The 25,525-nt window shown below is 48.3% G+C and overlaps 6 protein-coding genes across 6 annotated transcripts; 3 read left to right on the top strand and 3 right to left on the bottom strand.

Moving 5' to 3' along the window:
• Positions 1-3,985: 3,985 nt before the first annotated feature.
• On the bottom strand, positions 3,986-4,771 carry BDZ99DRAFT_519983 (uncharacterized protein; the record flags this gene model as incomplete). The annotated part of the gene is made up of 2 exons (XM_033725477.1): positions 3,986-4,268; positions 4,572-4,771. 2 exons carry the CDS (start codon positions 4,769-4,771, stop codon positions 3,986-3,988), a joined length of 483 nt encoding a protein of 160 aa, XP_033576849.1.
• An 11,416-nt stretch (positions 4,772-16,187) lies between these two features.
• BDZ99DRAFT_570535 (uncharacterized protein) lies at positions 16,188-17,229 on the bottom strand (the record flags this gene model as incomplete). The annotated part of the gene is made up of 2 exons (XM_033728006.1): positions 16,188-16,331; positions 16,879-17,229. 2 exons carry the CDS (start codon positions 17,227-17,229, stop codon positions 16,248-16,250), a joined length of 435 nt encoding a protein of 144 aa, XP_033576848.1. The 3' UTR covers positions 16,188-16,247.
• A 1,508-nt stretch (positions 17,230-18,737) lies between these two features.
• On the top strand, positions 18,738-20,074 carry BDZ99DRAFT_387657 (tryptophan synthase beta subunit-like PLP-dependent enzyme; the record flags this gene model as incomplete). Its single annotated transcript, XM_033715528.1, has 3 exons — positions 18,738-18,865; positions 18,933-18,986; positions 19,132-20,074. The coding sequence occupies 3 exons, from the start codon at positions 18,738-18,740 to the stop codon at positions 20,072-20,074; spliced, it is 1,125 nt and encodes a 374-aa protein (XP_033576847.1).
• Positions 20,075-20,110: 36 nt separating this feature from the next.
• On the bottom strand, positions 20,111-21,471 carry BDZ99DRAFT_415836 (protein prenylyltransferase). Its single transcript, XM_033716768.1, has 3 exons — positions 21,171-21,471; positions 20,650-21,039; positions 20,111-20,595 (listed from the first exon to the last, which is right to left on the bottom strand). The coding sequence occupies exons 1-3, from the start codon at positions 21,386-21,388 to the stop codon at positions 20,277-20,279; spliced, it is 927 nt and encodes a 308-aa protein (XP_033576846.1). The 5' UTR covers positions 21,389-21,471; the 3' UTR covers positions 20,111-20,276.
• A 77-nt stretch (positions 21,472-21,548) lies between these two features.
• On the top strand, positions 21,549-22,794 carry BDZ99DRAFT_299209 (uncharacterized protein). The gene is made up of 2 exons (XM_033714178.1): positions 21,549-21,809; positions 22,216-22,794. Exons 1-2 carry the CDS (start codon positions 21,618-21,620, stop codon positions 22,477-22,479), a joined length of 456 nt encoding a protein of 151 aa, XP_033576845.1. The 5' UTR covers positions 21,549-21,617; the 3' UTR covers positions 22,480-22,794.
• Positions 22,795-23,108: 314 nt separating this feature from the next.
• BDZ99DRAFT_476122 (uncharacterized protein) lies at positions 23,109-23,759 on the top strand (the record flags this gene model as incomplete). Its single annotated transcript, XM_033722039.1, has 1 exon — positions 23,109-23,759. One exon carries the CDS (start codon positions 23,109-23,111, stop codon positions 23,757-23,759), a length of 651 nt encoding a protein of 216 aa, XP_033576844.1.
• Between the last annotated feature and the right edge of the window lie 1,766 nt (positions 23,760-25,525).

Genomic DNA, 25,525 nt, shown 5'->3' with positions numbered 1-25,525 from the left:
CGAGCTGTTACGCAAACACCTCGTGAACACGATGGCAGAAATAGTGGCCTTCTTTAAACTGTCCATGAACGGTATGAAATTATATCACGTGGCGGCTTGTCCTCTACCCTTATTTCGGGAAGCCTCTTTTCGTGAGTGGCTGTGGCTATTCAAGAAGGACTTCGAATCAACCCGTTTTATGGTGGTTTTGCTTGCCCTGGGGCTGGCAATAGATGAAACCGTCATCCATGGGCCAAAATGCTATCGTACCGCTCTCTCCGAAGCGGTCCAAGGCTTTCATAGTCCCAGGCCATGATATCTTTATGTCTGAGATGATGAGATCCAGCCCTGCGTCCTTCGACCCCTGAGGCCACGACCAAAAAGCCCGGAGTTCTGTCCTTATGGGTGGAAAAGGATTGCTTCTCCTTCTTAGATGAAATCCGCTGGACGCTGACACATCGTTTTGGAGCTCGTAGCTGTCATTCAGATCTGCAAACTCAACACTGCATGAGTATCTCAAGCTCATCGCGTTCCAGGCGGATCTCTTAATAGTACATTATAGTATATCTTCTGCCTGGCTCATCGCTCGCCCGCTATGGAGGCTGGTACGACGGCAATGAAAGTACGTCTAAGCCCTTTCCTGAAAGCCAATAAGGTCTACCCGTGGATGGAGCTGGTGTTTCAGTGCCAGCAACGACGTAGTAGCCAAGGCTCCATAGCGAGTATAACCATGTCACAAAGTCACTGGAATCAGAGCTCAGTGGAGATGCTTGTCCGGCCGGTCTTGAAAAGTTCCACGATAGGTTACCATGTGTGGCTCTAGCATCTTTCAGAGCGACGAAATCATCGCGACGTAGGCGGCGAGTGCCATGGTATCCTCGTTTTGTCAATCCAGAAAGGGCTCCTGAAAACTCCACATGAGTGTAGATCGACATTTGGATTCCCTAATCCATCATGTACTATCGGCGTAGGGTCGAACACCTGATGAGCTGGAGTAGTTCTCGTTCAAAAGTTGAAGTAGGAGTCTCAGGATGCCTAGTATATTATAATGACGAGAACGAGAAGCGGAGATTTATTTTTTCGTCCAGATAAATCTTCGCTTAGCCGGTCGCACTTGGGGTCTCTGAGCACATCAATTCATCCAAACGACACAGTTCATGCTGCTCAAATAAGCAGTCCAAAAGACTGGGATGGGAGACCCTCTGCCGGATGACAATTCCGTTTGCTTCAAATTCACCATCCCTACTTTGTACGTGCTGAAGCCGTGGTCCTGTGGTGTGGTTTAGAGATTCTACTCTAGCCTGCCTATACGTACGTGCTTCCCGAACAGTGTATCGAAAGCAGTCTGAGGCAAATCCGTGATGGGCAGTGGATTCTGGATTGAAATTGTGCTATTCTGGTGTTACATGCTCTGGGTCTGTCTGTCTCTAGTGCGCTTCGGGAACTATAAGCTCGCTGGCCTTTGCCCATGCACCTTCCGTCAACGAGAAATATAAGAGCTCGATAGTTTCCGATGCGGGAGATACGTACTGGCATCAGAAAAATATGACACTCGCTCACATCATGGTTTGCGTCTCCCGGTGGCGGGATTGTGTTCTCAAGATCCAGTTGCATAACTGGAAGCTTAAAAAGAAGCTCAGTTCACCAAATAATGGGACGGAGCCGGAGTATCGGGTTCAGTTTCATCATAGGACTTCTGTTGGGTTTCAACTCGGCTCGCCCAAGATGTTAACGTATGCTTAAATCTATTCACCTGTGGTGGTATGCTTCCTAAATTTTCACCAAGCAATTATGCCTTGCATGGGTCTCTCTTTCTGTCGGTCTGGCTCTGGAGAAAGGCCTCCCTTTTGAAGTAAAGCCAGGCAGGGAAACGTAGCGCCATCTATAATTATAATGGGCTTGATCGGTTTTTACACGATAATTCATCTCATTACATGGCTTCAAGTGGAATGGGTGGGCTAATCTATATGCGCTAACTTTGGCCTTCGGTCTGGTTTCCCAACGATGTCAATTATGGGAGTCCTGCGTTTTATCGATGGTCGTCTTTCTAAAACCAGTGCTGGACCTTTCTACCAGTGGTTCACATCTAAAAACATGGTCGCCGTCCTCATGGGACGGTATTTTGAGTTTCCTACGCGTCTCTGATGGCGGGAATGAAGTTGCCGCTAGGAACGGAGTAGTATGATTGGAAATTTGGTATACCATTCCGAATTTACAAATTTTGAAGTCCCTCACCGTAGATCATGGCAGATCTGCGCACTTGCGAGTGGGTAAAACAGAAACTTGAGGGAAAGCTCGTTGTACCTCATTTCGACACTTTACCACCACAGCATTTCTCAATTTCCACTGCGTAAAGAGAAAATGTCTGCTTTGCTCTTCAGCAATCAGAAATGGAGGCGAGAGAATAGAGCTATTGCTCGGTTGGCGGAAGCTTACTTTACTAGAAAGCCGAGCATGGGAAAACTGTCTCGCGAGGATCGAAAGTCCTATAGTGGGGTCACGCCGTCAAATAAAATACCATACTGACAGGCCGTATGTGTGCTGCCTCTCGTGGTTTGATTCTCAAAGAGACATGATATTTGGCGCGAGAGCAGAGTTCATGGAGTCGACAAACCGTTCGGTTCTCAATCGTTATGAGAAATAACTTCGACCTTGAAACTCAGTAACGTGTCTTATTTTCTGCGTTCTCTGCCCTTCCTCCAACAATTACGTACAAGGCCGGAACAGGTACACTATCGATGGATGGCAAAAGCAGCCTGGAAGGGTACATACATCTAATCCGTGCAGCAACGTAATGGAAATTTAGCTGCGCTAGCAAGTCGCCTTTCAAATGACCGAATTGAAGGCCTCATGATTTGAGGGCGGCTTGTTACCAGTGCTTTATTTTATTCAACCGAATGGCCCGGATTCAACCTTGAATCCTGCACAATTCAGTCTGGTTTTGTTCTGTCGGATTAATAGCTATGATAGCTTTTTTAGAGAGTATTTTAGCTTTCAACGTGGGATCAATATCGCCACATCTTCAAGTCCATGTTCGAAGAGGCGGGGAAACCCTGGGCTTTCGGACAAGAGTCAGTACACAATCCTAAACCCGCGTTAAGTAGATATCATGGCTGGCAGACTTCTAAATCGCGTAGAAATTCGGCTTGTGTCCTTGTGCCAACAACCGTACACATCGAAGACTATGTGCCTTGCGGCGTTGTTGGCTAGTTTCAATTCATTCCCTTCCCAAATCTGTCGGCCGTGCAACTCCTCGTGGTAAATTCATATAGGAGCACCTCGGTTCCTAGCTTCTACCCCTAATCACATCAGGAAAGCATTCCCCGATTTTGGCTTAGAGGGAAATCACAACGATTAACCAGCTCGACTCTATGGTGTGTTGGCTGCAGGATGGAAGCGACTGCGTTTTACAACCTTAGGTCTGAACATGTTTTGATGTCTGTACCGGGAACACAATTTGATGACTCATATAGATGACCGAAATCAAACTAGCGGGTCATCAGTGGAAGAAGAAGCAAAACGATATAGAAAAGCCGAAGACAGCCTTAGGAAATGTGGCCCGAGAAAGAGCAAGCACCTCAGATACGCCTTCGTGTATTTCGATGGGCTTGAGATGTCGGTTCGAATCGGTGTCGATTGTCTCAATGCGCTGACTGGTCTATAAACTGAAGGAGACCTGTATGGAGTGGATCGATTGGTCTATCGACGAACAATGAAAATGCTTGTTGTGATTGTCGAGCAAAGGGCACTCTTTTGGCTGACTGATACCTGTCTGCAAACCAGATTAGGATAATGACACTGCTTTGGAGAAGTCCAGCTTCACGTAACAACTAGGGAAGTCGAGGGTCCCATATCCTTATTTCCTCTGGCCATGGTTCTCTACTGGACTCCTCATCAAGAACTGACTACCGCCTTGGCTCATTGGAACCACTCTGGATTGGAGACTGTATTCGATGGTTTCGTCATTCATGACCTCCATGGGTATTCATCTGAGACCCCTGATTTATCAAGTGTCAAGTGCACGCTGCTTTCTAACCATGAGCCGTGAGGCAAAGATCGCGGCACCACCACTGAACATCATCTCGGCGAGCTTACTATCGAACTGCCCATGAATTTCCTGGGATGTTCGTTCAGTAGATCTAAAAAATTCGGCTATTGGGGTTTCTTTCATGAACCAGCCCGAGTTTCTGATCTCTGCCAGCTTCTTGGTAGTCAGTATTGCGTAACAGTCATCGCAAAAAGGATTTTCATGCTGTTTTCGGCCGTCCATATCAGGCATAGATTCCGCACTATGCTTGTTTGAGTTTACTACTGGAGGTTGAAAGAAAGACCCACGCTTTTCTTTAATAGGAATCGGACAGATCCTTCACTTCTATCGCCTTGGCATCGTACCGAAACCCCGACTCGAATTTCGCTATGTCACCGGAGATTTCTTTGCGTAATAGGATGTCACTAGAATGAAGCACTATGAAACCTGTCTCTCTTCAGATGTTCTGAAGGATCTTGACTAGCTTTCAGGTTATACTCTGAAGACGACATGTGTTATGGAGAAATCATACCTTCCACTGCGTAATAGCAATGCGGTATCTTACTTCAGCTTCAATATCACAGTGTTCCTACGAAAGCGGCATTCTTCTTCTTCATCTTCAGCATCTTTTAAGGAGGAATCAAACATAGGATTCCCGAATGGCGATGCCCGCGGGTCGCTGTTCAGAGAAATATTGCTGACTCGAGCCTCTCCACCGGAGAGCGGCGGAGATAGTGAAGCTGGCGACTCGATTCGGACTATCATCGTGTCACAATCGGCTCACATTGCAATTTTATGACAGTTGACCGAAGTCAGATTGCCTACGCTGCTTTCACATTGCCTAGGTCGTGGGCCAGTAATCATCGATCGGCAAAAAGACCGCAACTATAGCAATGAAATGGCATTGGAGACCAGGGAGATCTTCCTAGCTATCGACAGCTGTCATGAACGAAACGAATGGAGTGTGAGCAGCGAATAGTCGTCAAGCCCAATCGTTTGCCTAAAGTACGGAATGGAGTGCTTGTTTTTGTTAGCCAAAGCGATCGTTGCTCACCTCCTATATCCGGACACTCTTCCGGAGTTGCCAACAATAAAATAACAACCGCTACTAACACATGGGTGCAGAGAAAAGTTCCTGTCCTTCGAGGAATGGCTTCCACACACATCATGTGGCTTCTAGTTCGCTGGTCGGTCTTCGATAATGTTACGGAGATGCTTTCCATAGAATACACGCTGGAGTCTCCCATGTGGCAGTCAGGGAGGACAGCATCTCTGGGGTCATTTAGCGCGGCTAGAAGCAGCTTTACCGACCTCAATTTCTGTCTAGTATTAGGGAGCACGTTCAACGTAGACTCTCCGCGATCCCAAGTGTCCGCTGTGCCTACCCGGGCTCAATTAAAAGCAAACCTAGTCGTAGCTTATGGGGGAGTGTCGGCTCGGCACCCGAAATCAAAAAACTCATTACCACAATTTAATGTCTCGGGAACTGTGGCGTGCTTCCTACAGAAATGTTATGCCGATGATGGGCGCTTTCCGTGTAAAGACCTTGGGAAGATATGGAGTATGGAAACAGAGTGTCGTAACAATTGTCACTACTACGAGAGCACGAAGCATGTTTGTAGTTTTGAAATATGTGCCATAATACCACCTTGCCTGTACCTCATTTCTTAGCGGCAACAGTGGACGTAAAAATACGACCCCTCCGTTCCTATGACTGCAAAAAACTCTGTCTAGTCAAAGTCTCGATCGAGCAAGCTCGTATCTTGGGGTTCTTAAAAATGGGCATATGACTCCACTGGGCTTTTCGAGAGTGCGTCGGGCTGGCTTCGAATAGGTTGAGAGCCGTCACCTAAACTTCCCGGTACAACGGTCCTGATCGTCTTGAATAGGGAGCGGATATTTTTTTTCCCTTAATCCAACTCTACTGCTCCATCCCGCAGTATATTCGTGGTAGGTACTATACTTTTAGGGGTAGTACACGAAACGATATCATGAAACAAGTGCGAAGGGTCAACACCAAACTAGCGAGTCCAGACCCTGGATGAGACAGGGCTGTGGAGCTTGAATCAAGCTCAAAATCCATCAAGGTGACCTTGCATATGGGTCGGGAAGCTCGGCATATGATCAGGCTAAGAAACGAGTTGTGATCGCGGCGTGTGGACTGAGACCAAAGAACTGCCGAATCCGAGAGCCATGGAGATTCTCTCCTTTAGATCCGCCCAATATTATTACCATTTAACGGCTGGCCGTATCTCTATCGGCAGTCTTCGGGTGTGAAAGAGCCTTTATCAGATGCGCACGCCATGTTCGAAGTCGAGATTAAGTTTTTGCGCTCAGTGCGGAAAGCTACGGTAGAACGCCTCATGTCTACTGGCGGGCTTTGGGTGTGTAAAGACCCATCAACGATGTTTCAACATAAGTGCAGAAAGTTGGATGCAAATGTAAGAAGCTGCGCTATGCAGTGGAATCGCAGTCCTGGATTTGAGGTCATCCTACAAGAGACCGATGCTCGCTGCTTGGCTAGTGGTTCTATAGTTCAGCAGACCCTGCTTCCGGTATGGATCACAAAGCGGTCTAAGCGGACTTTTATGGCAGTGGAAAAGATCTCCCTCGTCTTCGAACCCTAGACACGATACCCGCGCTCCGCCCATGCAGCGTAGCACTAGCTATGGCGTCTGCAAAAAGCAGGAAAACGCACGAATATGGGTTGGCAAAGCTGACTCCGCGTACTAATCCCGAGTGCCATAAGCACTAAGTACAAAGCCGCAGAAAGTCCATGTATGGCCCTGGACTGGAATCAAACTTGAGGAGTCAGATACCTTTACGATAGCCTTTTTACTCCTGCGCTAATCCATCTTCGGAATGAGATAGCTGTACTTCCCTGGCTCCCTAGTCTCACTCTTTCCTGGCCTCCTGATATAGAAGTTCATAATTGTTGAGATGCGATGAGAATTTACGCTCTGGATCAGTCAGGATCTCTGCTGTTCAGCTCATCTTCAATCGAGTTCTGAACGAGACACTGTGTGCAGACCGCTCCTTTGTCGCTCCCAAAGAGGTGAGAAAAGTCAGTTATGGTGTTATCCTGTGGGCTGGGCTTCCCTGGCAAGATCATCAAACTCCACAAATATGGGTGTCGGATTTGAATTGCGGCGGTTTACAACCGATAGCTCACGATGATTTAGGACAAAATGTCATGGATCATTCCCTTGGGAGCACTGAACACGATGTTTCGAGAACCAAGTACTAGTTAAAACATCACCAGCACTATGCCATGTAGTAGCCAGCGCTATCCTTGAAATTGTGTACAAACAGACATGAACTTACGCTTCATGTGTAGTTCAGGTTAGAGATAGCGCTTCCATACTGATCTATGCGTGGACTCTATGCTTGCTTCTGAAGTGGATTGGAGTACGACAATCTCCGAGATGGAATACGATGCCCCTGCGGATCCAGGCATGTCTCCGTCCCTAGGTTGATTAATACGGCGGTCTATGGAGTGTTTCCTGGCATCATGAAAGCAAGCTAGCCACCTCATGCTATCCCTGTCCAACAGCTTCAGGGTTGGGTCCTTTCCAAGGCCTCAAAAGATGACCAGGAAGTTTGAAACGACTCTGTTTGAGAAGCCCTACTTCTAGAGTTGTTCCGAATGGAAGAATTAACTCCACGTTGAGCACCAACAGCCTACGTTCGTTTTTCCATCTTAGAGCAACGGAGGAGGGAAGCATCTGGCCCCTGTTAGCGTTCTAAAACGCAACTTCCAGCTTTCCATGGTCCAGTTGTATGCTATTTCCTAGACAACTACGTGAGCAGCTCGCTACTTTCTAGCAGCCATGGCTCGTTCTCCTGTATTATAACTCCACGAAGCACCCCCGATATTCTGGGCCGCTCCCTGCCGAATTCGATTTAGGCACAGTGTTGAAAAGCTGGCCGCACCTCTGGGTGATAGTGGATCCCCCTCTTGCTTGACTGTTATTAAATAGCGCGAGGATTAAGCCGCATGAAGGCTTGCCATTAGTCCCTCTTCCGTCTCCAGAATCTTCAAAGGATGAGTCAATATGTGGTGCTGCACCCTTACCACGTTCACAACTTCGGGGAAAGTCGGGTCCAGACAATTTTCAATTCATCCAAAAAATCTCTCCGACTAGCTCGATGACAGCTTTCCACTGTTCAAAAACCTGAGAGGTCTGACTTCATGCACCCTCACGTCTGTTTTTTTTCCTGGGGAGAGCAAACATACCACCTGTACGTGGACAATGTTTGCTTTCCCCTGTCGAATACCAGGAACTAAATTGACTATGGCTCGAAGGGTTGTTCAAGATTTTCACGCACCGCATACACTCAGGTTGAAATTGATGTGAACTCTGATTTCTATAGACGTCTAGCTAGTTGTATATATACTAGGGGAAGGAAGGGGGCCACCCCCAGGGTGGCGCGCTAGTAAGTTCAGATGAGCCCTGCACAGCTGAGGCTTCAGCTCGGTTCTCTACAGCTGAGATTTCAGCTGGGTTCTCTACAGCTGATGTTCGGAGAGTAGCTTTCTGGCATATGAGTTGTTGATCCTAGGTTGTAGTGTTGCAACCTGAGTCATACGATGAGTGCGAGCTTGACCGTATCGTTCAAACTACTCTGCGATGGAGTTAGGGCTCAACTGCCACTGGCTACGTTCAGGATTCCAAACCGTTACCTGCGAAACATTATGGAAGCTGCCAGTGGTTCTTCGCCGGAAGACAGAGTGAAACTGGGCCAGCGCCCAAGGTCCCAGTGTTCGGTCATCTGATTCGGATGGGATAGTGCAGCTAGCCATGGTGCGGTAACTTCCCAGTGAAAAGCCACACTTCTTAGCTATAATGAGATTGAACGGGATAGTTTCTCCAATAGATTCGACATATGTACTATTGGGAGTTAATGTCTGGTTTCCTTGGAGGTTCCAAAACTACTACTTGGTTTCTTCATGGATCTAGCTGGCAACTCTTGTCCAACGAGTAGAGCGAACATTAATTTGCACCAGAGAGATCGATGTTTCTTCTCTCGCTTCAATACATCTTCTGCCAGTCCATAATGGTGCAGAGTCTCGCCGATCAAGATCTAAACTTGCTCGTGGACATGGTGACAGTAGGTCCGGTCGTCACTTTCCACCTCCTGATCATCGGCATCTCAGATAGGACTATGAGGCTTCTTTCTTTCGGTGCTCCAAAAATGATCCGAGGACCACTCCATGGGTCCGTCTTTCGACCGTGACGTCTCTCTTGAAGAGCGATCAATCGAAAATCCTCATGTTCTGGCCTGTCACATGGAGGGACATATCGTTCAAATGACCGGCTTTGTGTCTGTGATTCCCATAAGAAAGCCGATGTATCCCTCCATGTCCTTTTCTCGGGCATCCGAAATCCATTTGCCGTCAGAATTATGACTTTCCTCTTTTTGTACAGCGGCATCGTGGGGCTAGAGCTCGTCCACCCGATATCAAAATCGCGATGAAGCTGTTTGTTCGGTGCCCGGAAACAATGAGACTCCGGGTAGGTGATCATGTTGCCTCACTCGCTCGTAGTAGCAAACGCAGTATCAACTAAAGTGTACGCTTCATCGACGAATTATCTGAATATACTGCGGTGTGGGATTTCTAAATGGCTCTTGCAGAGCTCGTCTTACTGCTGACGGTAATTTGGGGCTTTCTGTTTGGAGCTGGGGAATAACGAGATACCAAGAGCAGCAGCTGCATGTTGCTCGCCCCGACTCGTAGTAGTTGCCGTAGGATTCAGAGGGGCAGAACTAGTATTGTATGGCCTGGCCAGACCTACGGGAATACTACAAGATCTCTGTGGATCCTGCAAACTCCCTACCCTACGTTTCGATGAAAGCATCGAGCCGCTTATCCGACGGTTAGGAGGTTACAAGCAACAAACTTCATCCATCGATCCAATGTAGTGTTCCTTGGTCAAACCAGCTATTGAAAAGAGCAAAAATTCCAGCCAACAAGACAGGGCAGAACTCTCCATGAGGAGATTCCGCGGATTCTGCTCGGATTGGTACTTAGATCTTGCAAGGCTTACGAAGAGTTGGCCCAGCGAGCGGGGAAGCAAAAATGGCTACCACGTGAAGTCGTGTTACTTTCCTTCGTCGGTAGCAATCCCCACGATGTTCAAAATACATTCGCTCCAAACTCATGACCTGGCCAACTCAACGCAGAAATCTTCAATATACTATGCCTCCACTTGTATTTGCATCGGCCGATACAAATAAGTTATAAAATTACTTCCTGGGCGGTTGGAACCTGATGAGAACGCAGAAACAGCGGGTCCATGTTGTCTTTCTTGGTCGAAGGTAACAAGGACGGTATCAAACGTTACAACTTTTAGTTCGATTCAACGCGTCCAATCTCCCCAAAACTCTGACGGAACTATGGCCTGAGTGAACCACCTTCATCCGAACTGTCTATGATCTTTTGCGTCTTGAATCCGCTAGAAAACACGCAGGGCCACAGTGCCACGGATTTTCCTGAGTCGGAATGCCGTATGCAGAAGGGTGATATCAAAACGTACCATTTCCGCAGTTATGGTCTCGCCAGGTATACTTACAGGCCCCACAGAGCCGTGGCTTCTGCCGAGTTCATCACGTACACCAGAACTGGCCATGGCCTTGTGTGTTCCGCCTCTTTATATCAAGACTAGCGCCGATCTGGCGATTATGACCACTTACTTGGTTGGAGAAACCTCCATGGTTCCTATCATCTCTGTCATAGTTGGCATTCCCATGATTTGGTCCAACCTGCCTACAAAAGCTCAGCACGTTACGATTCATGCGGTGACCTCAGCATGAACTTGAAAAAACTCTATAGCTTCTTGCTCTGTGTTAACAGTTTGGTAGAGAAGTTGTAGGAGAGATCAGAACCATGCTTTCTTCTTTCACCGGTCTAAAATAAGCAGCTAAATAACTACTCGCATTGCTGCTATGGAGGGTGTGGTCGAGTGTACTCCGTGTACGGTATGAGACTATGGCTGCTTCTTTTGGGACTGAGAAGAGTCGCTCGGCTAGGATGTGACAATCGAATTGTGCTCTGGATCATGGCATCGTCGTCTTTCTGGACTTCAAAACATTCGAGACAATCAGCGAATGGTCTGGTTTATGATTCGCGTTCATTACCAGCGAACGGAAATCATAACCACGTCAGCGAACACGGTATGCAGCCTGCAACAATGCCGCCTGTAACGCGAAATGAGAAGCACACGTCTTAGAACATCTATAGGCATTCTCATATGCTTTGAGCAAGCGTGTTCTAGGGATCTCAAAGAAATGGCTCTGAGAAGCAAACTCTAGCGAAATAAAGTCGTAAACGGTCGAGATATAGCTTGCGCGGGGTTCTTTGAGAACGGCTTAGCCTAACCTTTTATGAAGTCTGCAAAACCAAATCCATTTTCGCCGTCAACCACAAATGAAATGTCGGATGGAAAAGCATGCCCCGGCTAAAATCAGGGGGACCGGAAAATAATTGACATTATATACTTGTCACATGTAACGCTTCCTGCTTTTGAGAATCCTCAGTCGGACCTAAGGTGGCTGAGACGTAAAAAGGATCAACCGGACATGATTGAGGCTCTCACTGATGAGGTTCGCTACGATCCGCGCATGAATGTTTGAAACATCTCATCCCCGACTACTATGAATCTTATAAAGAGGTCCAGTGAATAAAACTTCAAAAACCACAGGGAGAAAGGCCATGTGGTCTCATTCGACAATATCAAGTGAACGTAGTCGAGGGAAATATGTGGCGGGGATTTCACAGATATGCTAATGGGGATGAAGTATACAGTTTGCAAGACGTTTAGAGCAACGTCTTATGAGAGTGCTTCTTCCCGCTCTTGAGCACGATCCTCAGGAAATACTGTGCTTCCGGTGGCCTAGGTCCAGAGTGGGGAACAATCAACTTAAGTTGATAGATTGATTGATTTGATTTGGTTCAACCAAATCAATCAATCAATCCGAAGAGGTGGATTTTATCAATCAAATCAACTTCAAGGCATCAAATTGATTGATTTGATTGGCTTGATTGATTCCTATTTGCGGAGCGTAGATAGAGTATCCTATAGAGAGCCCACCTAGCAGAAGTGCTTACTAAGCAGTCTCCTAACCCTGATTTTCATCCTAACTCACATCAACGCGTCCAACACCATACCACCTCTGTACAATATCGCACCTAGCAATGAATCAGAACCTTCAGAACGTACAGCAGGAAGTTATCGCACGCGCAAATCGAAAGAAACCTCCCCGTAAGGTTAATTCTATGCGCGCCGAAGTCAACACGAATGAACACGTCGAAACACCTGCCACGAACGACGACGATGTTGACAACGACAACCTATATGAGAACCTCAATTGGCTACGGGTACCGCATCTGCAGAGAAGGCCTTACGAAACCTTACGACCGTCAAAAGCAAGCTGGATTTACGCGTACGGTTGGCCTGTTTACCATCGAAAGCAGCGCCAGAAGTTCTGGCTCTGCAAGTACTGCCACATATACAGAATACCTAGCGGCGAGTTCAACGTTAAGAAGGCTACTTCGTTAGCTATGGCTCACCTAGGGCGGCAACAGCGTGGCCACAGGGTTAATAAAGATGGCCAGATTAACTTCTCTACTCTAAACCAGATATTAGTGTTGGCGATAATGCAGTTCCAGGGCATTAATGTTCCACAGGACGTGGCCAATAAGCTGGCGGACAGCTTTAATCGGGCGAAGTTTCTACGCGCTGTTTAATACTGGGTTGCTAATAATAATTAGGCTTTACGCGTTATTAAGAAGCCTGCCTTCTGCAGTATAATTGCTGCTGCTAGACCTATTGCTAAATTAAGCCTATAGAAGACCTATTATACACTCCGAGAATCTATTATAGCTAAGTATAATTCCTATATACCCGCTGTAATTAAACACCTCTAGTAGGCGACTAGCCTTATCTATATATTATTTAATAATTAGACTTTAGTTAGTAATAAGCGTGCGCTTACTAGGATATATATATATTATCTAAATAAAAATAGCCGGCTAGAGGACTACTTATTAGGCCTGCCTGTTCTTCTAGGCTAGTACTTAGGCAAGAATATTGCAGAGATAGTTAGCTTAATATTATAATTATTTAAAATTAATACTAAGCGCCTTAGCTATTTTATACTTAATAATACTATAAATAACAATACTGCTTTAATAGTAATAGCTAATAAGTTTAAGTTTAGCATCTCCCAGCGTTGGTTATACTATACCTGCTATATTCTTAACTTAGCTACCTAAGCAATTATATAGGGTAAGGATAAAAAGGTATTTAAAAGTATAGATATAAATATATAGGTAAAATTACGTCTTTAATCTTATTACTATTCTATATTATACTAATAGTAATATAGGAAAAAGAACTGCTAATAGTAAAGTAGAGGAAAGCCGGGCCTATTAGGGTGCTATTTAATATTATATTATCTATTAGCGCCTTTCTATAAGCCCGAAAGCTGTTTATTAAGCTGCAGGTAGAAAACTTAAAGTGCTATAATAAATCTTATAAACTAAAGAAGCTTATTAAGCCTATTAGAACTTAGTAAAACTTTTACTATAATTACTTTAAGCGCGCCTATAAGCTCTAAGGCCCTTTTAACGCGTATATATATATAAAGCTTAAGAAATATAATATTAAAGCAGTATCTCGGTATAAAAATATAAAAAAGGAGAAACCGCGGTACTTTATTAAGGAGTAAGGGCTAAATACAGGTAATTAGGCAATAATTATAGAGTATAAGCAGCTGCTTAAGCTATTTAAAAATGCAATAATATAGCTATAGGGCAGAGGTTTAGCTAGTAGCTATAGAGCTATTTAGGAAGTTCTTATTATATTTAAATAGCTACTCTTAGCCCTTAAGAAGTAGAAGAAGAGGCTTAAGGCTATTAACTATAAGAATCTAAATACACCTAAAGATTACTTAGTTATTAATATTAATACTGCCTATAAAAAGCTCGCGGATTACTATAGAAAAATAGAAGACACCTTTATCTATTTTATAGCTATAATACTTTATCTAGTATATAAACACGTGCTTAAGGGGCTATAGAAGGTGCTAAAGGATTATAATATAAAGCATAATAGGCTATATCTATATAAGAACTGGCTTTTAAATAGCTATAGCTCCTTCCGGCTGCTGTGGCAGGCATATAAGGATAAGGTGGCTGCAAAGGCTGCTGGCGCAGCATCTTCTACCTTGTCTCCTAATATAAGGCCTGCAAAACGCTGTTAAATAAGCCCTATAAACAACTAAGCAGACTTCCTTAGGAACTCTATAGAGGAGGGCAAGCAGGAGATAGAGGAAACTGTTAACAACAAGTACAAGAGGTGGAAGCGCGAGCTAACTCTAAAACAGGACAACCTACTAGCGAAGGACCCTATTTAGTACTGGGTTATTACAAGAGATCGCTATCCTATTCTAGGCCAGCTAGCCCTTGATATCTACTCCATCCCAGCCTCCTTAGCTAATTGTGAGAGAATTTTCAGCGAACTTGGCGATCTCCTGGGCGTACGACGCCTTAATATAAAGCCTGAGTTACTTAGTGCTCTGTAATCTATACGCTCCTGGCGTTGAATTGGCATTAAACCTCCTAAGTAGTAATTAATTTATCTATTAATCTATCAATCAAACCAATCAATTCAACTTGGGGGTCAAAAAGTATCAATCTCATCAACTCAACTTGAGCATCTCAGAAATTAATCAAATCAAATCAAATCAATCACAGCCTGTTCAACGAAGCAATAAATCAACTTGGAGACGTCAAAGTTGATTGATTGATTGATCCCCACTCTGCCTAGGTCCGGGGTTTCCAAGAACAAGCGTGCGAATATAATCGTACGATAATTGACCAATCCGTGGGGTTGTTCGACTTTTTCATTTCCACCTCAATGTAAGTTCTTAGAATCTTCTCCTACAAACGCTATATGGAGCCGTGCACTGCGCTTTTCCGATAGACTCATGAGAGGGGTCCTTTCCGTTTCAAAAGACGCGGAAATGAAGCTTATGCTCTTGGTGACCTCAATCGGGGAGTTTGAAACGCGGATTCTTGGATAATAAACCTAGCTGAAGCGAAGTGGTAATGGTTCCCGTTCCACACGTCTTTCAGCGCGACGCCACGGAGGCGCAGAAGCTTACGTGCGAAGATTATATCTAGTGGGATAACGACCGCGCTATTCGATCTTCCATGAGTAGGACTCCTTGCACTCTTAAAGGCGGCAAACTAGTTTTTTATGCGCTTGGCAATACTCATGCAAAGTTCATCATGCCTGACCGTGGGAAGCGAAGCGATCTGCCGCAAACCAGCCATGGGCTCGTCCGACATCTTTCTCCGCGCATGGTCGTGGAACCCTGAATGATTCCCGATGAGGACATGGCATGAGATGAATAAACCGATAGTGCCACCCAATCTGGTATCAGAAGAGCCATTTCTGCTCTCAAGCACCGTAATCCCTCCGCGTATGCAACTTAGCTCGCGCTAAGGTTCGACTCTCAAGACGCGTGCCCGGATGTGAACTTTGTTTTCAGGGAGTACACATCGCCTCGATTAACATACCTAGCCAATTCCATTCATGGAGCCTCCCAGAAGCTTCTCATACTGCTAATACATGAGTTGATAAAACAAGTGTCCGAACTCGTGTATGGAATCCATCTTTGTGGCCCTGAAGCTTATGCGTCGAGACGATTTGGTGGTCCCGTCGACAACTTGTTTGGCAATTTCTAATGGAAGTCCTGAAACCTCCTTCTTAATCGGTTATACGGAGTTGAAAAGTATAATTCTGCAACCTGAGCTGAAGAGAAAGACTACAGTGCGTTACCGATTTATGGTACCATCCGAACTGCATTTTCGCATGAAGATATAGAGGCCTCCGAAAGCTCTTCCTGTTGGTACTGCATGAAGTGATAAAACTGCATCTCGAATTCACGAATGGAATACTATCTTTCCGCTCTTGAACTGCGGCAACCAGGGGTCCAACGGTGTCCAAATCATTTTCCATCAACTGGGTCACGAAGGACTGGACACTTCTCGCGAAAGGAAAGTATGAAATTGAAAAATACATTTCTAGGTTTGGAATGAGAAAGCAGGCCTGTCTCGTGCTCTCAAATTACAACCGTAAAATATTCTGCGGTAACCTTCGAAATATTTGTTCGCTCGCAACCATGGAATCGAAAAACTCCTCTATCTGATACTCGATGGAGTGATAAAACGTTAATCCCCAGTATCGAATGAGAGTTGCTCCTTCGGCTCTAATACAGCATGTATGAAGAAAGGTGTCATGGTTTCGTCCAAACTCTGTTCGCGGTTTTTGATGAAAGTCTTGAAACTCCCTGGTGAAAGAACCGTACGGAGTGAAAATGATATTGACATTCCTGTTCCCTGGAGGAAGGAGGCTCCCCTGTACACTCAAAAACCGATATTCACGATTCTAGGGTCTCGTTCGAGCAACGCTGCGAGCCCCAAAAGTGGCAGGCGACCAGGTCGTTGTACCGAGACGGACTCTCAATTCGGGCGGGAGCGTTAGATACATTTCACGCCATGACACGGTTCGCAAGTTTGGGTTGAGGCTCCCAGTAAGATTCGAAAGGGAAAAAGGATTGTCGAAAGTGAATAAAGGGGCCCGGTCGTCGTCAATTGACCAGCAATGTAATCTGACACGCAATACTGTACCCACTGAGGCCAAGGCCGGCTGTCTTTGTTGAGAAGCCATAAGATGTTTGGATTTCAGTACCTGATGATGCTCGTGGCAGGTCCGACATTCTCCCAATTGGTTTATTTCTTCGAATTCCGGATCTCGGGTCTTGAACACGGTTAGATCTTCCCGACGCTGTATCCGACGTACCCAGAGACGGTGTTCTATCATCGGCGAGCTGTCGATAACATCTTCCCAGCGCTTGCTGATACATTTGTAGGACAGTTGGCGAGGTGTCCTGGCATGCAAGATGATATTCTCGAGTATTTCGGTGAGATTAAGGGCCCGGAATGTCGCAGATGTCGGGTCAACGCAGATGGACTGGTTGAAACGCGCTTGCAACTTGGCTCTGTGATAATATCGGAGCCCGTGTGCCATATCGATGCCAAAACACGAGGTGTCATAGAGATATGGAGGGATTTCGAAAAGAAGACGTCGAGGGAGGTTGGGCATCAAAGTGATCGTGGTGAAGGAGAAATCCATGGTGAAGGAGAAATCCATGGTGACCGAGCGGTGGCTGTATGATGCGGAGAACGATGTTAGTGATTGTGAGTATGTGTGAGTACTGAATGTTCTGTCAAGTTCTTGAGCTGTGGACACCTTGGTTTTATGGTCGTGGTGTGCTGATGCGCTCTGATCTTTGATTCAAATCGAATCATCTTCCCGAAATTGAAGTACGTAAGGCAACTCAAGCGATCTCGCTTAGACTCGTCAAAGTAGCAGATGCTGCGAGGATAGTAAACTAAATATGCACATCGTTGCGCGAATGCCCGACGACGCGTCTTTATCTTTTCGGATGTGCGCTCGTAAATCAAGGTGTTTGCTCCTGGTCATCTGTACTGTGCGATAAGAAGCTGTGGTAAGCTCGGCGAAAAGTTAATTTGGATGGAAGAGAACTCATATGAGCCATGCTTTGAAGTTGTTGATCCATGGAGACCGCAAGACCTCAGCGGTGGACGAATCCGGCACGTGACCCACACCCACGTGACTCGTCCCCAAGACCCTTCGTCTTTTAAGCATGTGATGATTCAAAGCTAGGTTGAACATGAAGGAAAGATGGTGATAATAAGAAAATGAATAGTGCCTATTGTCGTTCGTGGGACGCTGATGCTTAGCAGAGATGCGTCTTGGCACAGCTGCAGCAAGACGGAATTTTAATGAAGCGCTTACTTCCACCGTAAGCGAGGGAGTTCATCCATCTCACCAATCACTTCCACGTGCTACGAGTGCTTGCGGTGATCCGAAACTTGAAGAAATGGGGCTTTTGAAAAAGCAGATTGAACCCAAGATCCGATCCATGACCCCTCAGGAGGAAGAGACGAAGGATTTCGCCAAGGCCTTACCTGTGTCTCGTTTCCTTCCCCAAGGGATCCGTCCCATCCTTCATCGGACCTCCACACGGCCGCCTTGATGTCGCATACGACGGTCTGCCGAAATCGTAGGACGCGTGCCCTCAAAACCCTGCGGCATTAAGTCCATCGGAGAGTTGAATGCGACAGAACCGTCAATGCGGATGCGACAGCTCACCCTCCCTCCGCAACCATCCCCATCTACCCGTCCTCCACACCCCCTAAGCAGTTGGCGGCAGCTCGTCACGATGGTCCATGATGTGCTCATCCCAACGCCGGAAGATGTCGTCAAAAAAACACGCCCTGCACCGCATCCCGCCTAGCGTCCCCTCGCGCATGCCTCACAAAAGATGCCCGCCGATAGCCGATCCCTGGCACAACACCAAACTATAGGGTAAGCCCGCGCCAAACTATAGGGTAACATGCAATCACGATGGGGTAAGAGATACGGCTAGACCTTGCTGCGATTGCTGTGCTTGAGGGGTTTGAAAAGCTGGTTGCGGGGATGTGTTTGGGTTTTTTCTTATCGGCGTCCCACTTCTTGTGAGGAGGGATAAAAGGATGAGATCGCTCGCATTTCCATCTCGTTTTGCATCTCCTTGAACTCAACTCTTCATTTCTCATCACCCTCTGCTTCATCAACTGAAGAAGTTCTACACAATGGCCGTCCCCATCCAACCCCCCTCACCCCCCGCCTCTGGCACCACCTCTCCAAAGGAACAACACGCACAGCCGTGGATCACGACTCCCCTCAAGGAGTCAGCCGCGCTCTCAAAGGCGGCGGGATGGTACGGTCACACCCCTCCCCCTGCATCTCCCATCACATCACATTACGGATCTTCTAAATCGTAGAAGCAGAATCTTCCTCAAGCTAGAGAACCTGCAGCCGAGCGGCAGTTTTAAGAGCCGGTAAGCATCACCTCACATCCATATCATCAAAACAAGTCATGTGACCCCCCCCTTGCCAAAACTCACCCCTCAACTCTCCCCTTCTTCCTCTCCCTTGCGCATATTCTCCCCTTCCATCCCACCCACCCCTAACACACTCCCCCAGAGGCATCGGCCACTACATCCTCCGCGCCCTCTCCACCCTCCCCCCGGGCACGCGCCCACACATCTTCTCCTCCAGCGGCGGCAACGCCGGCCTGGCCGCCGTGCACGCCTCGACCGCCCTCGGCCTACCCGCCACCGTCTGCGTCCCGCTCTCGACGAAGCCCCTCATGATCGCCAAACTCCACGCCGCCGGCGCCCACGCCGTCGTCTCCCACGGCGCCGCCTGGGCCGAAGCCGACGCGCACCTGCGCGACACCATCATCGCGGCCCACGAGGCGAAGGGCGGCGTCGCGATCTACACGCCGCCGTTCGACCACCCGGACATCTGGGCGGGGAACAGCACCGTGGTGCGCGAGATCGCGGCGCAGATGGCCGCCGCGGGGGAGGGAGCGCCGGATGTGGTGATGTGCAGCGTCGGCGGTGGCGGGTTGCTGAACGGAGTTGTAGAAGGACTCGACGCGCTTGGCCTCTCTGGCAGTGTCGACGTGCTGGCGCTGGAGACGGCGGGCGCGGAGAGCCTGGCTGCGTCGATGGCGGCGGGGAGTTTGGTGAGCTTGGACAAGATCACGAGCCAGGCGACGAGTTTGGGGGCGGTGAGGGTGGCGCGGAAGGCGTTTGAGTACGCGATGCGGGAGGGGAGTCGGGTGAGGAGTGTCGTGCTGCCGGATGCCGAGGCGGCGATGGGGTGCTGGCGGCTGGCGGATGATGAGAGGCTGATGGTCGAGTTGGCGTGTGGGGTGAATGTGGCGTTGTGTTATGATGGGCGGCTTGAGAAGGCGTTGCGAAGAAAGGTGCGACCAGATGAGAAGGTGGTGGTTGTGCTGTGTGGAGGCAGTAATGTGACGGCGGAGATGTTGCATGGGTGGCGCGAGGAGTACGGGTGGGTTGAGAAGGGGATGCCGAAGACGGAGGCGCCGAGTGAGGTTGTGAAGCCTGTCGTTTAGCAATTGAGGCAGGGGTATGGGTGGTTTGCTTGATTTCTTGGGTTATGATAGAAGACTCGATATTAAGGATCTAGATAATATACTTTTCTTTTGGGGTTTCATACCATACACCAAACGCCAGCCGGGTATCGCATGCATCCCTTAATCCAAAATAAGACGCCTTGCCCCAGTACTACTACTTACCATACCCATGAAGTCGAGCTCAAGCCGCAGCGCTCGCAGAACCCAGTTGCGACTTGCGGAAGTTCCAATAATTCGCCCGAATCGGATCATACTTCTCCGCCAGCAAATCCAGCACCCTTACCGCCTCCTCACTCTTCCCCTGCTCCTGCGCATAGATCTCCGCCAACAGATCCAACGCATGGCTCGACTTGATATCCTCCGGCCTCTCCACCGGCGCAAACCCCGCTGCGAACTCCTTCAGCGAAGCCGGCGAGAGCTTGGCGTACCGCAGCACGCCGCGGACGTAGTTCCAGGGGGCTTGGTTCTGGGGTGCTTTACGAATCGTTTCTTTTGCGTACCTATCCCAACATTAGCACCATCCCACCATTGCGCAGCTCCAAGACAAAACTTACTCGATCTCCCGGTCTATTGTCTTCTGCTCAACCACCACCCCATCGTCCCGCCCAAACACCAAGAAATAACGATGATTCCACGCGCTATTGTTCCGCACATCATGCTGCAGCATTGCCTCCACGATCTCTAGCTCCCCGGCATCCCACAGCGCGAAGCGCTTCACGAGCCACTGCCGGTAGCTCCAGACGTGGTAGTTCTTGGCGTCCTGCTCCATCATGCCGGCGATGAAGGCCTGTTCGCCGTCGGCCGAGTCGAGAGCGTCCACGATGGTTTGGCGGTGGTGCCAGATCTGGTAGTTTTTCAGGTGCTTGAGGGCCGTGGGGTTGAGCCAGGCGAGTTCGGTGCGGAGGTCGTAGGAGAGGGCGGCGAGGACGCGGGAGCGGTAGAGCCTGGATATGGAGATATTTAGCATGAGTGAAGCTTGTGGTTGTCCCTGGTCTTGTGATGCAAGAGGGGTGGGGAGTTGAGCGCGATGTTGATGTCCAAGATGCTGCAGACAAAGAGCTAGGTGGAGTCTTACCAGACGGTGTAATGCGCTGGATTCATCCCGATAATCCGCTCCGTGAGCCCTAGCACCCGCTCGCTCATCTCGTTCTTCGCCATCACAGCGCGTAGGTACGACATCGCTTCGCTGTACTCGTCTTTGTAGGCGATGGCGGCGAGAGGGTGCGGGCCGCCATCGTCTTGCGGGAGCGGCTCGATGTCGGCCCAGGCGGGGTCGGAGGCGTAGGAGGTCATATTGGGAGTGGATGGAAGCTCTGGAGGGTTGGTGGGGAGAGGGCACCAGGTCGATGGGTTGCAGTTGGTTTTGGTGGGAGGGGAGGTCGGGAATGGCATGGTGGGGGAGCGGCGGTGAGGTTGCGGTTGTCGCTGCAAGCGAGCTAAGACAAAGCAACACCACGAGGGGAGAACAATACCAACGACGGCATGTGTGCAGTCTTACCTTCCAAGGTTTGTATGGTTGGCGATGACCTTCGGGCCTGCAATTGTTCCAGGTGAAGGTGATGAAATGATGTGTCGAGCTGGAGAGCTTCACCACCTTTCCTGCTGGTTAGAATACCGCAAGAGCGCAATTCTTCCTCTCCTCAAGCCATCAATTCTATCCAAGCAGCCGGGATTCCCGACCGCTATTATTACACCAGGTACTGTATCAATAATGGTAGGTTTACGGAATCCTCTACTTCTCATTACGACGTTTCCTCGCTGGCCATTCTTCGTGGACAGTTATGGGATTTGCCTCTGGTCAACGCGACATGGCACACTGCGATACCCTTGTTGCCAGACTTGCAACCCCACTCCATGGATCTGGCATTCCCACTTATGTATATGCGGAGAGAGAATCACGGGCGGCTCATGCGGTTGCTCTCAAGTCACATGTGACAAGGACGGAGTATACAGCGCTCACTGGTCCTCTAGCTGCACATGCGAGCGTCTTCCCTCGGCGCTCTTCACAGTCAAACGACCTCGCCACTAGGACTTACTACCTTCAAAACCAATTCTTCATTCGCAACGATCCCCGTACCAGCATCAAAGGCACATACAACACTATTCTAAATTTTCCCAAGGACAAACTCCGTAACATCCGCTACCTCAGAATTGACATCCGCGAAGCTAATTGGGACGAAGAGTTCGAGGATACTGATACGTGGATGGCGCTGTTCACGCTACGGGCATCCCAATCCGGATATGCAGATTCTCATGAGTGGGTACTGGGACATGAAACAATGCGACCACAAGATGACGACGCGGACGAACAAATTTGTCAAGATTCTTCATCACCTCGGGCCCTACTCTGTCGTGTTCAACATCAAGGCGTTCGCGGTCTGTAGGATCTACCACAGAGCGAAGTTGGTATGGTCGATGAGAACCGGCGCTCTTACCGGGGCCCAAGTCTGATTCTGTTTTTGACTACGAGAGAGGCAATGCCAAAAACAGTCATTCGGTCTGGATCCAGGATTGGTGTAACTATTAGTCACATGCTTCTGTCGACTTTATATTATTGCTTCACCTAGAACAATGCAGACGGTGGTACGGTGGATTTGTCGAGTTGCTCTAGCCCATGAGTAGCTTGGTACGCGCAGTATCGTGACCTTGGTTGGCTATGCGAATCACCGCCTGGACCCGGCCTTAATCGCATAAATCTCTTATATCCCTATCATGTTATCCTCCACACCTTCAACGCAGCCAGGCTACTCACCCACCAACAACACCACACAATCTCCCATCCTTTCCACATCCACAACCCACCGCTTAGAATGTTGAAGTCTGACCTTCCTACCGCCCAGTCATGTCAGCAAACGGCATCTCAGCAAAGTCCAAGGCAGCAGCCTTAATCTGATCCCACGCCGATCCCATCCCAGCTAGATCTCTTCCGTCCTTCCCGAGATTTCTGGAGCTCCCAATCGAACTTCAAGAGTTGATACTCTACCACGCTGGTCTCGGGAACGCCAATGAATCCATGACGGACATTCGTGGCATCCCCATCACTCTCAACAAGCACGGCAATCCCATCGGCGCCGGTTGCTACAAAACCTGCGAAGGAGGTGCCTGGAGTTGGTTTCCTTGCATCTGCAGCGATTCGATCTACATACAATACCCCAGCGCGCTGTTCTGCGTTAGCAAGCATATGTACAAGCTTGCAAAACGGGTGTTTTACCTCAACGGCCAATTCTTCATGCGCAGCGCCCCGACCAGAAGAGGCGATCCGCGGTCCGGATTTGGCAGCATCTATGAGACTGTCCTAGCTCTGAAGCAGCGGGAAAAACTCAAGTACATCCGAGGACTAGTCCTCGATGTCCGCGAAGTCGATCCCGAGAAGGAGTTTCAGCATGTGGAGATTTGGCATGAGGTATTGACGATTCTGGCGGAACATGCGCATCCAAACCTTTGGCTGCATATTTGGAATACCGGCAATAGAAGCTCTAGGCCTAGTGAGCGGACGCTCGCAGTGCGGATGGAGGAGTGGGCTAAGATCGTGAAGAGCCTTGGCCCGGTCCCGCTCTTTGATAGGGTGAAGTTGTGGCGGTACGGATCCCCGATTGTCTGGATGTTATCGATGGGCCGTCGGGGTATGATTCCGCATGGTCGTACCGCCTCTTTGGAGAAGTAAGCGAGACATATTGGTTTAGAAGAATTCATGATGGTCCAGGAGGTGTTGTCCCGGCTTTGCTGGGTAATAGCCCGAGGCCTCATGACAATCCTTTTCTGGAGGTGGTATGGACGAGGGAGGGAGTGAGACTGCCCGATCACTAGGCTTTTGCCTACCTGGGGTTTCCGGATATCAATAGCACTACATGACGCGCCGCTTGATGGTTTGGTATCGTGTGTGCAGCATCTTTGAAGAATCTCAGTGGCCTTGCTGGCTGTCATTTAAGTACCCTTCAGAATTTGCATACCATTCAGGACTTTCAACTTCGCACGAAACGTCAAGCAACGGTATCAGATCTCTTCAGAAATTATTCGACGCTCCCAAACGCACATGTTTTAGTAGTCTTCTAAAAATGAACTTCTCCGCCCCACACCCCCAAAAGTCTGAGGCATGCACTTCATCAGTGAAAGTCGACAAAAAACACATCGAAAGCCAAGCGATCACCCACCTGTACAGCCGACACAGCTATATCAACGGAGATACGAGTGTATACCTTGTTTCGTATGATTTCTTAGCATTCCACATGGTTTCTTGGTGCAGAACTGGATTTCTTGGCACTCTGTGCAGTGAGCTCGACACTTTTATCACCTCAGTTACGCTCAGCCTTACCTATCTAGGTAGTTTTGGTTTCTTGGCAAGATGAATGGAATCTTGACGTTTCATTAAAATGCCAAGATTCCAAAATCCTCTCTATCCTCAAGACCTTTTCTACCCAGCCACGCTGGGCATGAAAAAAGTGGCACACTCAGCAAGTACTCAGCACGTGCGTACACCTGTCTACCACTGCATGAAGTACTTTAACAAGTTTCCACCAAGACCAAAGTGAAGGGCTTTTATCTCGTTCTAAATCCTGAAAATTCTCTGAAGCACCCCAAGCAGTGGCAGACAGGTGTGCATACACATGAGACAGCTTGTTCTGGAATTACTGTGCCACCTTTTCCATGCCCCGTGCGCCAGCGTGGCTAGTAATCCGTCCAACCTTCAATCCGTCCATCGGCCAGCCGGTTAATCCACACCCATTCAAACCCAATCCAATCAATCTAGAGGACTTTCAATCCTCAATCGGATTGATAAACTAGATTTCTGATGGAACTAGCCATAGGTAGGCCCAGGTCACCCCATACACTCCCCATTTCTATACCTGTTATGTCAGTCTTCGTGGTAGATCTAGGTGGATTGGTCTAGCTTGATAAATCCCTTCAATCTGTCTAATTAATCTCGAACTTCAACCAGCCCCATCCAATCAATCCAAGGGCCTCACACTCCGTCAGCCGGATTACTGGCCACGCTGTTTCTACCGCCATCACGCCGGGACCTTGTTGCGGGCTGAGGCTCAATTTTGATTTAGTGTCAATTCAGCTCACGGTTCGATTCTACGATGCGGGTCTTAGATTAATTGGATGGAGAAGGCGGAGGGATACAATTTTAGGATAACTAGCTCGAATACATGAAACCTTACACTAGCTATCAGAGATCTCCCGGTCTACCAGATAGCCAGCGCTCAATGCAGGGCTGGGTTCCGATGGCTCATAAATACAGCCGCTAGTACCATCACCACTCTAGTGCTAAAAGAGAGAAGGCCAGAAAGAACAGGGAGATGCTCGCTTTTCAAACCAGAAATCTGCGAGGCACGTGATTGTGGTCGAGGGGAATGGAAGGGGCCACCTTGGCGTGGTCTTCCACTGCCCCAAGAAACAGCTGGATTGCATAAAATGCGTGAGCTTCAG

This window comes from Mytilinidion resinicola (genome assembly GCF_010093595.1).
Source record: "Mytilinidion resinicola strain CBS 304.34 unplaced genomic scaffold BDZ99scaffold_9, whole genome shotgun sequence".
Lineage (NCBI taxonomy): Eukaryota > Fungi > Ascomycota > Dothideomycetes > Mytilinidiales > Mytilinidiaceae > Mytilinidion > Mytilinidion resinicola.
Note: the sequence above shows the minus strand (reverse complement) of the source record. Positions and strands in the feature narration are given on the sequence as shown.